The 16104-nt window shown below is 40.6% G+C and overlaps 1 protein-coding gene and 1 long non-coding RNA gene across 2 annotated transcripts in view; one reads left to right on the top strand and one right to left on the bottom strand.

Moving 5' to 3' along the window:
* Nucleotides 1-2458, top strand: part of LOC116695739 (uncharacterized) — a 21391-nt gene extending 18933 nt beyond the window's left edge. Inside the window, exon 3 of the long non-coding RNA XR_004333544.1 lies at nucleotides 2448-2458. This is a non-coding gene — a long non-coding RNA (uncharacterized LOC116695739). The remainder of the gene's footprint in view (nucleotides 1-2447) is intronic.
* Nucleotides 1-16104, bottom strand: part of cachd1 (cache domain containing 1) — a 93441-nt gene that overhangs the window by 49934 nt on the left and 27403 nt on the right. Inside the window, exons 2-3 of the mRNA XM_032526179.1 lie at nucleotides 8376-8438; nucleotides 1006-1154 (exon numbers count right to left, since the gene is read on the bottom strand). Coding sequence (XP_032382070.1) covers nucleotides 1006-1154; nucleotides 8376-8438 — 212 coding nt within the window. The remainder of the gene's footprint in view (nucleotides 1-1005; nucleotides 1155-8375; nucleotides 8439-16104) is intronic.

Here is a 16104-nt window from a genome sequence, read left to right as displayed (position 1 = left end):
GAGAGAGAGAGAGAGAGAGAGAGAGAGAGAGGGGATGATGGGTAGAGACAGCTGCTGCTCTGTAGATTAGAATTGAAAGCAGCTCTCTGCTTTGAACTGTGTTTTCGCCTGCTGGAGCCGGTGATTGGCTGAAAAGCTGGGTCTACACTGTGGGCTGGGGCAGTTTTTAATTCTCTCAGTAGCGGACTTAAATATGACACATTTGGTCCCACACCCAGTTACAAAATACACTTTTGTCAGGTGGGAAGCCTTTCCACAAAGCCCCATGACCATATTAGGAAACACAATGAAGATAATATGCAAAAATCCAATTCTGTGTCACTTTGGCTTCAATAACATTGCCATTTGTGTGGACGGGTTTAGAATTTGTGAAATATCAAGAAAAAAATCAAAAATGCACGGAATACTAGTTGATGTAAACACAGCCGTTAAACCTCCAGGTTTTCCAAAAACATCCATTACCTGTTTAAAAACCCAGTATACCCAGTATCTGCCTGCCTTCCCTAGCTCCAAGTACCATAACACATTTTAATGTCAAGGTACACTGCAGTGAAAGCAACAACAGGCACAACTACTAACTGCCTGAATAGGTTGTGAAATAAGGCTAGTTTAAAAATGCTAAGTTTCAGAGTTCACCAGTACGGCTCAAGGCTGCAAATGATGTGATGTCATCCAAAGATGATCATATGATGTTAAATGAGGATTTGTGTGTGTGTAGGTGAAGCATAAAGCAATGTATAGAAAGCTGAGTGCAGGTGCTAACAGAAGGAGGAAAGTTTACACAGTGAAGGAACCTCATGCTAAGATCTGTGTGTGAGTGTTATGAGAGAGACAGAGACAAAAAGGAAAGAGGAAAGAATGTGCATGTATGTATGTATGTATGTATGTGTGTATGTGTGTGTGTGTGTGTGTGTGTGTGTGTGTGTGTGTGTGTGTGTGTGTGTGTGTGTGTGTGTGTGTGTGTGTGTGTGTGTGTGTGTGTGTGTGTGTGTGTGTGTTACTCACTCCATCATAGATGCAGGTATGGAGCAGCAGTCCTGTATCGCAGTAAGCGGAGAGGTGAGGTGAGCGGTGTACGAGGCCTCCACCACCTGTTTGTTCCGGTTCACCACATCCAGGTAGCGGTTAAACTTTTCTCTGATCTTTTTGGCCAACTGCACAAGGGAAACACAGACACATCAACAAGACAGTGATTAGTGGAGACAGCTAATCGCTTATTTCCTTAAATGCATTTTTACCTGAAAGACCAGATGGGATATTAGTCCTTAGCCTGCCTTAAACCTGCCAAACTAAAGCCTAAAGTAGCAAAAAGATAACGCATGCATGCACACACACACATCTCTGTTACAATATTTGAACTGTGTATTTAACTGCAGGTCAGAACATTTGACTCTCAAGCATTTCTATTCATCACATTACTTCCCCTCTCTCCTCCCCAGTTAACTCTTTATAGTGGGCTATATGCATTTAAAGGGGCGCTATGCCGTTATAGGCCATTTTTTTCGCTCTTTTCTGGCTTTTTGCTTGCAGGTTTCTCTATAGAGCTCCCCCTACAGCTTCGGAATAGATGTATGGCAGCTCCTATGTTTACTTGTCTGACTCCTCGATACTCAGCCGTTTCCTCTTTCTCTGTTCCTCCGACAATGCTTTCCTAGCTTTCCGTTTCTTTTTTGCCAGCTCAGCCATGACGATAGTGTTAAAAACGACATCGCTACCTTGTTAGCCGGTTCCTGAATGGTCGTATGTTAGCAGTGCCATGAAGCAATTTGTTACATTGCGAGACTTGGTATCACGCGATACTTCCTGCCGCTGATCGCCGGCCCAATGTTGTAAGGCTGGTTTTTCAGCTCACAGGCGCTGGGGGGGAGTGAGACGACCATTCAACTCGGAAAAAAGTCATATAACCATTCCATTGACTCCGAAGCTGCTTAGTTAAGGTAAATTAAGCTACAAAAACGGCATAGTTTCCCTTTAAATACAGCTGAATAAAGAAACTGACGTAGAGCAGCCTTTTCTCTTTTGCCTTCACCTAAACGTATTTGCTGCTTACTTACTAAGTTTCTATTTTTCTCTCCCACTACTTTTCTCCCTTTTTTAATTCATCTCAATGTACTTTCTTTGCTGGCTGCTTGCGGTACATCTGCTTATCTCTGTCTTTTTGCTGCTTTGTCCTTAAACAAGCTTCCTCTTACTTTTAAATATAACTAACTAACCTATAAATGTAGCCCTTTTTCTGCAACAATGATGTGAGGGATCTTTAAAAAAGTAATACTAGTATTGTATATTGATTCAAAGCACACAGTGCTGTCTCTGTCCTCTGACAGCCAGAATTTTAACTCTGCAAACGTCAACCAACAACACCTACACACACACACACACACACACACACACTTTTGAACATCCATGCATACACAAACACAGTTCAAATTATCTCAAATCAAGCTAAGCAATATCAAAGATGCCCATAAGGCTGAACTAAGTGTGAAATCCATCACTGTTGAAAGCAGAGCCTAATGATGGATGTCTGAGGCTGGAGAATGAAAAACAATTCACACACAGCACACCCTTCATCATTTAATAAAAAAAATCCACCCTATAAAACCACGTTGGGACAATACAAAGTGAAAGTTTACAAAGCAGAGGCATTGTAAATATTTGTGGAAAAGAACGTGCATAAAACAAGAGCATAAAAGAGGTTTTGGGTTATAAAGTTCCAGCTCTTATTTGAAGGTAAATGCTATCTTATGCAGTGCATTTATGTACATTTCTTTTTGTCAGAGCCATGTAGAATCCACACTTTAAATACACTAAAAAATTATACTGGAATCCAGCAAGAAGGAAGGAGAAAATGGTGTTTTAAACAAAGGCAAAACAGCCAGTGGTTACTGGGGCCCTTAATGAAGGCCCCTGGACATGCATACATTATACTTTGTTTTTGTTCTTCTGGAGGAATGGGTTCCGGTTGAGCACACGTCTCACAGTGCGCTTTTAAAAACGGAGTTCCAGCTCCTTTGGGAAAACTAAGAACCAGCTCTGCAGCCGCCTCCTGGGGGATATTAATAACAAGCGCACCACCAACACCACCTCTTTACAACAGATTCCTGTTCTTGCTTTCTTTTGCCTTGAAAGGATGTTATGGGGAACTAGGAGGAACTCCCATTCACTTAATCTGAAACATCACATGCATGTAACCTGTTACAGATTATACACTGCATTTGAAAGCTTAGTCCACTGAGTTTACTGACAATCTGCTAAAAAACTAATTACTAGACAGAGCCAGTTACTTTTAGATGTATCCCATCTAAAATCTGTGAAAAATGTAAGAGCTTTGAATGATGTGGTGAGCATGGGGTTGTTGGGATGTAATGCTTTGATTACGCTTTAGTACAATACTTGATAACCACAAAAATTTGACTTCTGCATCTTAACTGACATTGTTACGTCCACCGTTTTGTTAATTGTGACTAAGCAAATATTACCAATCATCCTTTACCTACTCCCCAAATGTCTGTGGTGGTGACATTCTCTGTAGATACTAATTTCATAACAACTGTTTTGTGATTGTTGATTTGCTCATTTAGTTTATCTGAGACCAGTTTACGGCTAACCAAGATTAGCCATTATACCAGCTTTCTGAGGCTAATGGGTTGCTAAAACAACATATCAAAATAGAAACTGTTCATTTGCTGTTCTTACTGTTATGTATTATAGTTTTTATTTTTACTCCTGTCTTCATGTGTATGTTTACTAGATTAACTGAGTTTAGGCTCCTTCCTAACGGTACTTTATGTTGACCTCTGTTGGGGTTGCTTTGTTTCTTCCTGGCACTAAGGAAAGTACACTTCTGGGAATCCAGCTTCTTTCTTACTGTATCTTTTTCACACTACCTTTGGTTAAAAACACCTGTCTATAATATATAATCTTTTTCATCTCAATGTAACCTAAAAGTTTCCAGTGCTTCAACTGGAAATGGGGGCTGGTGTCTGACAAGTGTGCAAGTCCAACAAGTGTGCAGGTGAGAAAGTTGGCATTTTGAACTTCTCTCTTAAGCTGTCTTTTTAAGCCAGCTCTCTGAATGGGAAGGACGGCCATCCAGTTGGTCCAGAGGCCATTTGTTAAGTTAAAGAAAATTGGCTTGTTTCAATGTTTTTTTGGGATATAGACCAAATTATTTTGTTTGAACTTTGAACAAAAACACACCAAGCATTTGCTAATAAATCAAAAGGGCCAAAATACTCCTATAATAATAATCTGAGTTGGCAGAATCATGACCAGCGGATTTTGACCAGCGGGGTCTCATCAACTCCAAGACCTCACGGTTTGTTGAAGGATAAGGGATGCACCTGAGCTCAATTCAGAGAGTTGTACAAAGTGTCAGAATACCTGCGTTTTTTTTTTTATTTAGATTTCAGATCAATTGCAAAAATGTCTCATCAAGGGGTATGTGCACATTGATGGCAACATTAACGCCAAAAAATGGGCTGTGGTCTAAATACTTTCCAAAGCAATTGTAAGTTACCTTCTCAGCCTTTTTGAATACAGAGAAAGGCTTATTTCCACAGTAACTGGAGCCCCTTTGTTCACATCCCATAATTACCAGTGCTTGCAAAAGGGCTGCGATTCAAGCCAGGAACAGGGAAACGTACCGCGACCCACTGACCGCTTGTACACCTAATCAGGCCGCTATTCCTATTAGTGGTTTAACAGGGGCCTGAGGCGCAGCCCACAATTACTCCTGCTCAACCACAAGGAACACACCCACACACACACATACACCAACATGTGCGCTCTCACACACAGGCATAAAGTTAAACACACAAACGTGGTACTCCCCCACACACAGTACTATCCATGCATAGCAGCATGGCAATTAGCTGCAGTGGACTTTGTATTAAAAAGGGGGAAAAAGGGCCAGTGTTCAGCTGAGGAGTGTTTCCATAGCTGGGGGGGACAGAGAAAGAAAGTAAGACTGGACTTTTAACAGAGCGACTTAAGAGAAAGCAGACACTTGAGGGCTGTGCAAGTTAAAGCTTATGTTACAGACTGCCACAGTGCAACCGAAGCACAACCTGTGCTCTGCAGATTAACCACACACTCACAAACACAAGGCTCCTCTCTCCAACCCATCCAACCGGCTTTCAGAGTTTATAGCACCCTGTGGTGCTGGTTCAGCCGCAGAACTGGACTGAATGGAGCGGCTCACCCCGACGTCTTGTCCTGGAAGTTTTAAGGTTAGCCAAGCAACCTTCGACCACAGTTACTGGTGTTTATGGCAAAACCAGGACTCACTGTGGGACGAGGATACTAGGGAGTATACCAGGGATGCTAGTCGAGTTCTGCAGAACTAAGAAACCCTCTAAGAAACGTCCCACTTCTCCTTGGATTAACTCATTTTGTTATTGAATGAGTGTATTTTCACTGGTGAGAAGGGGACACACGTTTCCATTGAAAGCTTTGTTAAACTTGCACACTGCTTACTTTGTTCGCCCTACCGAAAGTGATGTGAATTTTTTAGCATGATTTGATAAAGGAAATGTCTCTTAATGCTAAAATGGGGGGAAAAAAAACACCTGCTCACAAGTCTTTCATAAAAAGTTGTCAGTTTACAATAGGGGAAATAACACCATGGGCCCTATTTTAACAATCAAAGCACACTGCGTGTCCAAATCCACTTTTGCTAGTTTGACGGTGGAATAAAGGGTCCTTGGTTCTTGGGCTCATGGTTCTAAAGGGTTGTACTTTGTGGATTAATTAATTCATAGGTGTGTTGTGGGCATAACATGCCATAAACCAAAGTATCATCTCCCATTCCCTTTAAATGCCAGGTGCGTTTGTACCTTGGCGCATTGCTATTATGATGGCAGATTTGCTCACAAATCAGATTTGCTGTAAGAAATAACAAAATGCAGCGCTATTAACTTTAGACCAGGGTTTTGTTTGTCAATGGCGCAATCATCTCCCGCTGCCTCAATATAGCATTACGCCAAGAAATCACCTGAACACACCTCCCTGTAAGATCAACACGCCCATGGGTGCAAAGATGGGCGCAGGTGCATTTGCTAAACAACGTGGGCGTTGGACGGTCTTTAAATAGCAAAGACACTTGCGTCTGGTTTTGAGTCTGGCTTTACCCTGCTCTGCGCCGGGTGCAAGATGAGCCCCATAAGAGCATTTTAAAAATGATCTTATTGATACCAGTATGAGACCCAGACACTGCTATTTTCTGGAATTAACTCACAAAACATGTCTTACAACATGATGAATTAACTGTTAATTAGATATCAGGCTGATGCTGTGGATTGTTTGTTTAAATTTACTTTTATGTACAAAGAAAAAGTAAGATAATAGTTTATTATGCCCATAACTGATATCCTCAAAGAAAGGGGTAAATGCAGTAAACAGATAACATAGTGAACATGTCAGCAGTGTAGACCTGTCAAAGAAATGGTGAAATAATCAAAATGTCATTTGTCACTCCAATGGAACCATTTTTGGTTGTCCTTTTCCTTCTATTTCTTAAAGGTCACCTTGTGAAGATTTCATCTGCCTGGGCTTTGACGGATAGCCGTAACACTCCCACACACATAAACATAGAGTCGTATACCGAACAGATATAGCATTCCTAATGTAGGTACATCCAGTACTATTAGGATGTAAATACGACTAAGTCTAGTACTTCTAAAAAAGAAAATTAAAAATTGTTTAACATTTGTATCGACTTTTTCCAAGGTATTGGTGTACAAGCCGTGGTTTGAGAACTTCCTGTTAACTTTTAGAATCTATGTAAAACAGTGTTGTTTTTTTAAACTTATTAATTTATATAAAAAGGAAAAGGCCTCAATGAGATTAAAATGATTTATTAAAATCTTTATTTTAACTCATAGACCTCATGGATATTACTTTGTTAAAACTTATTGATAAGCCACACCATTGCATGTATGTGAATGTGGGACCAGCATTATAACATACAACAGCAGCAAGCAGTTTCAATTCATGATATTCACGGACAGCACATCAAAAAGTAAAACGATAGAATAGACAGGAACAGAATCAGTGACAGAGAGTGTGAGGGAGAGCTTGTGTCATTAGAAAGGGACAGATGTCTGCGTTTCGCTCTAAATAATACATTTTCAGAGGAGAAACTCGTCTCCTTGCTGTCGCTCCCTGCTCTCACTTCCTCTGCAGACCCACTCCTAATTGAGTCTCATTTTGGCTCATGGACACAGCCCCTTTGCCCAGAGAGAACACGCAAGCCAGCTATGCCAGAGCTGTCATCTGAATTAGTTGGCATCTGCCTCAGGGGGGTTGCAGCTCGAATGTATGGCCACTCTATGAGCTGTTAAACTATTCCAACAAGGACGTGAAGTCAGTGCTGCTCTACACTTAATCCATGTGATATCAATTCAAAACCTAAGAAGTCTTGTAGCTGAGGGTTCTGTAAATGGAAATGCATTTAGACCTAAAAGAGACTTGCAAAACAAGTTATGATTACCATAATGAACTCTATAGCGTGGAAAATACTAGGGGCTGTATATAAATACTATTTCTGTGCAAGTTACGAAAGAAAAGGCTACGCCACTTTTGAATAGAAACAGCATTGCTTCAAGGCCAATCTGGAGCTGCCTCTGGAATAGTAAATAGCTGCAAGGGGAGAGGTATTATATAGTTCACACAGAAAGATACTCTGATAAACACACAGAAACATAGTTACAGGAGAAATGCAAACAAACATCCACCTGTCTGTTCTTGCTGGTGGCTGTTTACCAGTCTGGTGTTTACCGCCACTCTTTGACGCACGAGTGCACACACACACACACACACACACACACACACACACACACACACACACACACACACACACACACACACACACACACACACACACACACACACACACACACACACACACACACACACACACACACACACACACACACACACACACACACGTTTGACTAGATGCTGGACGCCACATATTCTAAAGACTTTAGATATATAATTTTTTTTCCCAATGTGGGACTAAAATGGCTCACGTACATTTTGACTTTTAAGTTCATCAAAAAGACGCCCTTCTCTCCCTCAAGCCTTCTTATTCGGTCTTACTGCTGCTCTGCCCTCATATTGTGAGCAGAGGGAGGGAGACAGACAGCTCACAGCCAAGTGGAAAAACAGAGAGAGAACTTCAAAGACAATGAGACAGCAGCCGCAGAATTTTAATAAACCCCCTTATTCCTCTGATGGCGAGTGTATGTGCGAGTGTTCATACACAAGACACCCAAACAGTGTCCACACAATCCATGGTGCCATCCAAGCATGCAGGTACGCGCACACGCACGCACACGCACACACACAAAAGGAAAAACCTTTTAACTCACCTGCTGCACTTCTGTCTCTCCGTTTGATGTCTTCTCAGCATACACAAACGAGTTGAAAATCCTCTGTAGGGGAGAAAGAAGCAGAGGAGGTGAGGTTAGATCAGGAGGAATGCAGAAGATTTGGATCCAATAACAGAAAACCATCTCCTGAGGAAGAGTATTGGCAGACTTCCTTTATAGAGATAGATTTTGGTTCCAGGTGTTGCTGAGCAGATTCCTTTTGTCATCAACACTCTGGGATTACATCTACAAAAACGAGGCTGAATGCAAATGTACTTTCCCCTGTGGGAATCTACAAACTATTGCATTATTATCACAAGGTTAACAAAGAGTTTAAGCATTCACACCTCTTAGTTTGGTGCCATGCCTGCACTTCCTCACCTTTACAAAGTATCCAGTAAAACCAGGAGCCTTTTGAGCTGCGTGCCATTCATGCTAATTAAGCATACCAGCTATAATGAAGCTGAGTGCAGACCAAAATGTTTCAATATTCATTGGTTTCACAAAGTTCAAAGAAACTGTAATTGAATGTGTCAGATACTCAATCTTGTTTACTTATTTTTTGCACAATTCTTTCTACATAATTTGATCTTATCTTGTATTGTCTTGAAGCTTTTGTTTAAAATCCTTTGTGCTGCAACAACATTCCATACACTGACGTATCTGATGTTTGGGTTAAAAAAGTTGTAGACCTTTTTAGAAAATTCATTCACTCATGCATTCAGGCCACCTCACTTTACAATACTTTTTATATAATGCCACTTTACATTCATTCAGTACTTTTTGCACATCATCTGTGGTTTACCTGTTGTTTGCTCTTTTTGTTGGTTTGTCTTTTTGTCAGGTTCATAACACTTTACCTTACTAAATAATGACGGTCAAGCAAGAAAACGAGACTCAGGCGGCAAATGAGCAGTTAATTGACAGTTGCAAAAGGGAAGCCACCACCAGAGCAGCCTTTCCGCAGCGCAGCTCTAGTGGGAACTTCAACAATTTCTCTGCAGCTCTGTCCCTTTATTCAAACACACACACACAGAAGATTCACAGGTGTTGATGTAAGGAGGGGTCTAATGCCTACGCCAGAGACCCTGGGCTGGCATGTACTCTAACTGACCTCGGATCTAAGGCTCTTGTTATCTTCTGTGATATGCAACAGTGGGACATTTATTGCCTTTTGTTTAGGCAGCAGCGACTGAAGAAACACAGACACGGCTTGAAAGAAACATAGTATTGTTAAATGTGCATATAATAATAATAAGCATGAAAGTTATACTAATTAGGAAAGTTATACTAATTAAGAAACAGCTACAAAGAAATAAGCAATAAAAGACTTTATAAAGATGATTTCTCTATCACTTTTACTGTGTAAAATTGCTGCTGTAACAAGGGACTTTCACCATTGTGTGATGAATAAAGAGTTATCTAATTTCATTCATTCATTGAATAAATTATCAAGTAAAAGTTTTTTTTCCAGCGATGCCACTGCAACCACAAAACCTTAATTGTACTACCTTTATAAACAAATAAAGGACTTTTTCAGGTTTAAACCTGAGACAGGATTCCCTTAAGTGTTGAAGAAATAACAACAACAACAACAACAACAACAAAACTCACATGGCACTGGTGGCATTTTGTCAGTGATTTTGTTGGCTTACAAATAACTCCTTAACAAGCTAAAGTAAAACTATACAGGGGATTCTATATTCAGTGCTCAGTACCTGAATGGCCTCAATTTCAGCAGTATTGTTTTGATTTAGATAAATCTGTGAGATCATCCTCAGTCATCCAGGTCACAGTGGCTGTAGAAGTGCACCATTAAGACATATGCAACAAAGTCTAAAGTATATCCTTGACGTTTTACTCTCGGGATTACTCCGTTGCCGCCAGAAAATTTGCGGGATTTGACACATAGGACAGATATCCGTTGCCTTGGGCTTCCTTTCTGTTGGCATTTTAAACTCCAGTGGATTCATGAGGACTATGGTTAACATTTTCTCAAATCTCTGCAGGGTAAATCCAGACAGCTAGCTAGACGATCTGTCCAATCTGAGTTTTCTGTTGCACGACTAAAACAACTTTTAAAAACGAACACATGTTCCACCAAAACAAGCACTTTCCCAAGACTATTTTGCAGAAGCACAGCAGCTTTTCTCTGGTGCTTAGCCCCGCCCAAAACAATTGTTATCGGTTTAAAGAAACGCCAATACACCAGAGCACGTTTGTGTGTTTTCCACTATGTGGAGTAGCCAGACCCTCCTCTAGAGCGCTTTGGAGGAGACTATAGGCTACTGCAACGTGAAGATGTTTTTAGCCAAAGAGGCTAAAATCTGCCGAAAGTCCAGTAGTACGTAGGAGGGGAGAGCCAGGCAAGTAATGACACACAAGACATCTAAATGATTGATAGATGATGTATTTACAGGTCCCCAGTGTTGTGGGCTGTGTAGTATTATGATAGTGCCTAACAAAATATGGAGGGACTACGGGTAATTAATGCTCAACTACCAAACTGACCCAGGTAGTTCCATAGTCTTGATTGTAGCTCCAGAGTGAGGCAGACATCAGTACTGATGCTTTTCTCTGCTCAGACAGGTGCATCTGGACCCTTTTTATTACTGGTCCAGAGAGAATGATAAACTGCCAAAACAACCAGCCCATAGACCCAGACAGTAACGTTCTGTCATTTACATCTGTTTCTAGGTCTGCTAGCAAAATGAGTCATCTGTCTGAATCTGGAGGTCAGCCAAAACACAAAATGAAGGTTTTTATGAGTGCCGAATCACAACGTGATGTTGAATTTCCCCATTCGCCATCCAGACTAAAACATTTTATTAGTCCCTGGTTTATATTGTTAAGTGTATAGGAAGCAGAGCACTACATTAGGCATGGAGAAAATGAGTCCTGGTGTGAGTTCAGCCTTAACACACTAAGAGACCTTCAGAGAGAGAGAGCTGTCTGAATAACACACACATTTTTTTTTTTTTTTTAGATGTCTCCGGTCTCTATCAGCTAAACGGTTTCTCTCTTTGTCTCACACACGCATGCACGCACGCACGCACGCACGCACGCACGCTGTGGCAGCTAAAACTAATTGGTAATGAGTAATGACTAATGAGTAAAACTAATGTTTGTGTTGAGGCAGCGGGTAGGCAGGTGATCCACTGTAAGCCCCCCCACTGCAAGCAAAGCCTTAAACTACCTGGTTCCACACTGCAACCATTTCCTGCTGCCTGTCCACACTTTTTGTTAGATACATTCCAGAGGACACCAATTACCAGAATGGACCACATCCAACTAAACTGGAGCTGACTCACTACAGACTGTTATTGCATAGCTGTAGCTCCACCTTTACACGGATCTCTGCAAAGCATAACAAAACAAAGTTTTATTGGTTTTCACAGTTAAAGGAAAAAGGGAGAAGTTCCTTCAGGAGAATATAGCCATCAAAATATCAGAAAAACCTGATTTATACTGGGATGCCTTTGAAAAAGGTTTCTTCCACCGACTCTTGCAAAGAAATGTAACTTAAATGGCACCATCATGAAAGTGGGGCCATTAATCCCTTAATATGATGATAATTTTCTCTATTAATAAATCAATCCTTTGGTCTATAAAACATCAGAACTCACAATTGTATACTCTTTAGTCTCACTGATACTAGAAAACCCCAGAGATGTTGAAGTTGCATTATTATAAAATAATGTAAAAAAAAAAGAGATGCTTACATTCTTGGCTTAAAAATAAAACGTAATTAATTAATTGATTTAAAAAAAATAAAAGTTGACAATCAAACAAAAACAGAGATGCAAATAAACAGATGCAGCTATGCTGCAAAATCTCCTTACAATGCCTCTTAATGACATTCCTGGAAAAATTCTATTCTATTCCACTTTCAAAAGTTTTTTTAATATCAGAAAAATGAGTTTCTTTATAACAAATTGCCCAGAAATAACATGGATGCAGGGATATACGTCGTATGGAACCCATCAAATATTCTTTGCAGGTAAAATGAATGATTACTTTCATTGAATTTTGCGTGTGTTGTTCAATTTTATAGCATTAAAAAAAGGTGTTTCTGATCTCAACTATTAGTCAAAATAATTCATAATGTCTGCTTTTTTTACTCCAAAATTAGGTTTAATGTCACATAGATTAGGTTTATTGACTATGAATAAAAGTTTTAAAAGCACGGAAAAAGCCTCAAAAAATGTTGGAAAAATTTTGACCCAAAAAGGACAACAAGTTTGTGGTCGATGGAATGAAAAGGGTTAATAGTGCTCAGTTTTAATTCCGCTTCTCTAAATGGAGTCAGCAGTCATGACTGTTTTTGAGCATATTCTTTTTATTCAACAAAGGCATGAGACTAACAGAGAAGTGCTATACAAACCATTCCATTATGTTATCACTACACACACAACTGCACATTTCACTACCAAGTTATTTACAAAGTGCAAAACCAAGCCCAGACAGTGTAATGTTCCACACCAATCTTTGTGGAAAAAAAGAGAAAGTCCAAAGATATAGAACTACCAAATAAACACAAACAAGGACACACAAACAGAGTTGCCACTTCCAAGCAGGAGTCATGTGCTCTCAAAAAACACTACACTAACAAAAGAGAAGGAGAGTGAGCCACTGGAATGGAGAAACACTTAGTTTCCATTAAGCCAGCAATTCTGAAAAATTGGGAACCAATCTTGAAGAGAGAGAAAACTCCTGTTGTTGATTAGCCACAGGTTAGCTGTCTTTCCCCCAGTGCCTCGAGTGTTTGTTGTTGGAGCTGCTTTGCGGTTTTCACAGCTATGGAGCAGCCAGGGAGGAATGCTCAGCTCTGAAACCTGAGAGGCCTGAGGCTGCCTGGGCCACCGTGAGCCTGTGGCCTCCCCTGAGCCATAATCAAACACTGAAATGTACACAGTAACATTCACACCAGTATAGAGGCACACACACACAACTGTGCAGTGTCAGTGGTGTACTCAGACTTCCCTATACACCTTACTGTCCCCAGGTGTGGGTAGTATAGAAAAAATACATATGTTTGATACAAGAAGATGAGCAAAATCAACACTTGAATTACCCACTGAATGTCCAACACCGAGTATGTTTACATGCACACCAATATTCAGCTATTATTCTGAATATAACAATATTCCGAATTTGATCCAGGTCATGTAAACAGCATATTCTGGTTGACTATTTGGAATAAGGCCTTATTCCAAATATAGCATTTGCTGATTAAGACGTGAGATGTTCCAATGTTATTCGTCTTTAAGAAGCATTTTTTGGACATTTATACAGCACCTACGGAATATGCGTCTCAATCAGGGTTTTTAACCGCAGTTTAAGCCCAGTTTACGGCCTTGTGCCGGTTTACGACTTATGGTCAGCTCTGTGCGTGGCTATGGTTTCTGTACACAAACCAACCAGCCATCAGTTTGCAGGGCTGCAGAACCGATAAGAAGGAGAAACAAAGCTACATTTAAACATTATCATATGCTTGGATATCAACAGGTTTTTGGATATGGGCAACCACCGCTACGCTGACATTTTCAAGAAGCTGGTTGAAGGAATGAAAGAGGGACGCCGTGTCCGCCACCACTGGTAAACTTTAAAAATGTTTTATTTTGCATGGCTACATGTAAACGGTAATATCAGTGGAATATTCACTGTCATTACCCATGTGAACAGCTTAGTCGGAAAATTGTCCGTTTTGAAATGAGGACAAAAAAATGGAAAATGATTTGCATGTAAACGTAGTCACTGATGCTAAGTCACATGGGAATGTTTTGGAAGTACTTTGGTAGAAATCTGACTTTGAGAATGTGGGTATGTTTCTTTAAAAAAAATAACCATAAAAGAAATATCACATTAGAACTGAAATGATAGACAACATTTAAAACGGATATTCTCCATCAATCTAATCCATAAGAGCAGCGGGAAGCAACAATATTTTACCAAAGACGCTCCATCTTAAAACAGCAACATTATGACGTATTTGCTGCATTTATCATTTTGTAGCAACAGCATGTCGACTGCACATACACCAGCAATCCATTTGGATGACAAATGAACCAAAGTTACAAACAAGTCGACATAGCTCTTGATATGGAATAACCCTTTTTTTCCAATGCCGAGTTAAAAGGGACACTACACACAGTCCTACCAATTTTTTTTCTCCACTAATCCACAGGTGGCGGTAACGTGCTGCTATGGGTCAACAAAGGCAGGGAGGGAGAAGACTGCAAGCCAGTAAACAATGCTGGATTTAAAATAAATAAAAATCAGCTTTGGTAAATGTTTTATGGGGAAGGAAATGCAGTCCACATGTTTGTTAGACCTCAAGGATACACACGATGCGTTTTGGTGACACTGAATGTATACATAACTTGTGTTTGTTTACAAGACAAGTCAGCGGGGCCCCTTTAAAATAAAACATTTAACTGGATCCAAACAGGCAGTTTTCTCAACACTAATCTCACAAGAAATCCATCCAAAACTCCTATCCATAGATCAGCACCGGCCATTGTGTCATTAAGCTAGTTTTAAATCCTTCCACCTTCAGGTTAATCCTAACCACGGACGAGTGGTTCACATGAATGACTGAACCTCAGTGGAAACTCAAACCGCGAGTTACAGAGATGAATAACAACCTGTGTTGTAGTATATTTGTTATAATGATACAGGGTTGGTAGTTGTTGCAGTCGTATTGCGTTGCGTGTAGTAGAAGAAGTGACGTATCATTTAAACTCTCACCCTGCTTTATTCAGACATAACTTAACCTGTTCCCTTCTCAATTATAGAAAAATAGGAGATTAAGATTGAGCAGATTATACATCAAAAGGAAACTACAGCAATCTTGCTTTAGTACATGCTGTTAGATTGCACTGTTGATGTGTAAAGTTCCACAAAAAAAACGACCTCTCCCCCCCCCCTCAATCCTCTTTGCACAGGGTGATTGTGGGATTGGGGAGCAACCTCGCAGCTAAACCATGGGAAATCTCCATGAATATGGCATTCATTTAACTGGGCCTGCCTCTTTAGCTCTTCTGTCAGGCTCTCTTGGGGATGCTATAAACTACCCCAAGAGGCTCTTCTCTTTTAAAGCGACTCTTCTGTTCTGTGCAAGGCAGAGACATAAAATCCAGAGAGATGACCGAAAATAACAGCCCAAAGAAGAAGAGACTTTTGGCGTTTTTCCACTGCTGGTAGCAGCTCGACTCGCCTTGACTCGCCTCAACGCATTCTGCGTCCGTTTTCCATTGCCAAATGAGTAACGCCTCAGCGTGGCTGGTCACCATAGCTACGCGTGATGATGTAATTTTCAACGCGACTCACAACAGCACGTCGGCTACTCGCCACAGCCAGAAGAAATGTTTTGTTTCAAAAGAAGCTGAATGAAGCAACAAAAATCACCGCCGAAAAAAACGGGAGTTTGGGAATTCCGACGGAGTTCAGACGTCGACATGACGGTTGTTCGCCGACACAAAAGGGTAAGTTAAGTTTCCTGGTAACGTTAGCGAACATTTGCATGTGTTAGGGGGCCCGGTCAGTATTTACTATACGTTAGCGTTATATAAAGTCCATGAACTTTAGCAACCACGATTACACACCAACATGTGTGCTGTGTACTGTTTGTGTTTCAGAGCATTCATGCTTTGCAAAATCGCCGCCGTAGACTGTCTGGTGGGCGATGTCCAACCGGTGAGATCTCTGGTTCTGACCTGCTGGGCTT

The sequence above is a fragment of the Etheostoma spectabile genome, chromosome 9, assembly GCF_008692095.1.
Source record: "Etheostoma spectabile isolate EspeVRDwgs_2016 chromosome 9, UIUC_Espe_1.0, whole genome shotgun sequence".
Taxonomy (NCBI): Eukaryota; Metazoa; Chordata; class Actinopteri; order Perciformes; family Percidae; genus Etheostoma; species Etheostoma spectabile.
This window is presented reverse-complemented; position numbering and strand designations above follow the sequence as displayed.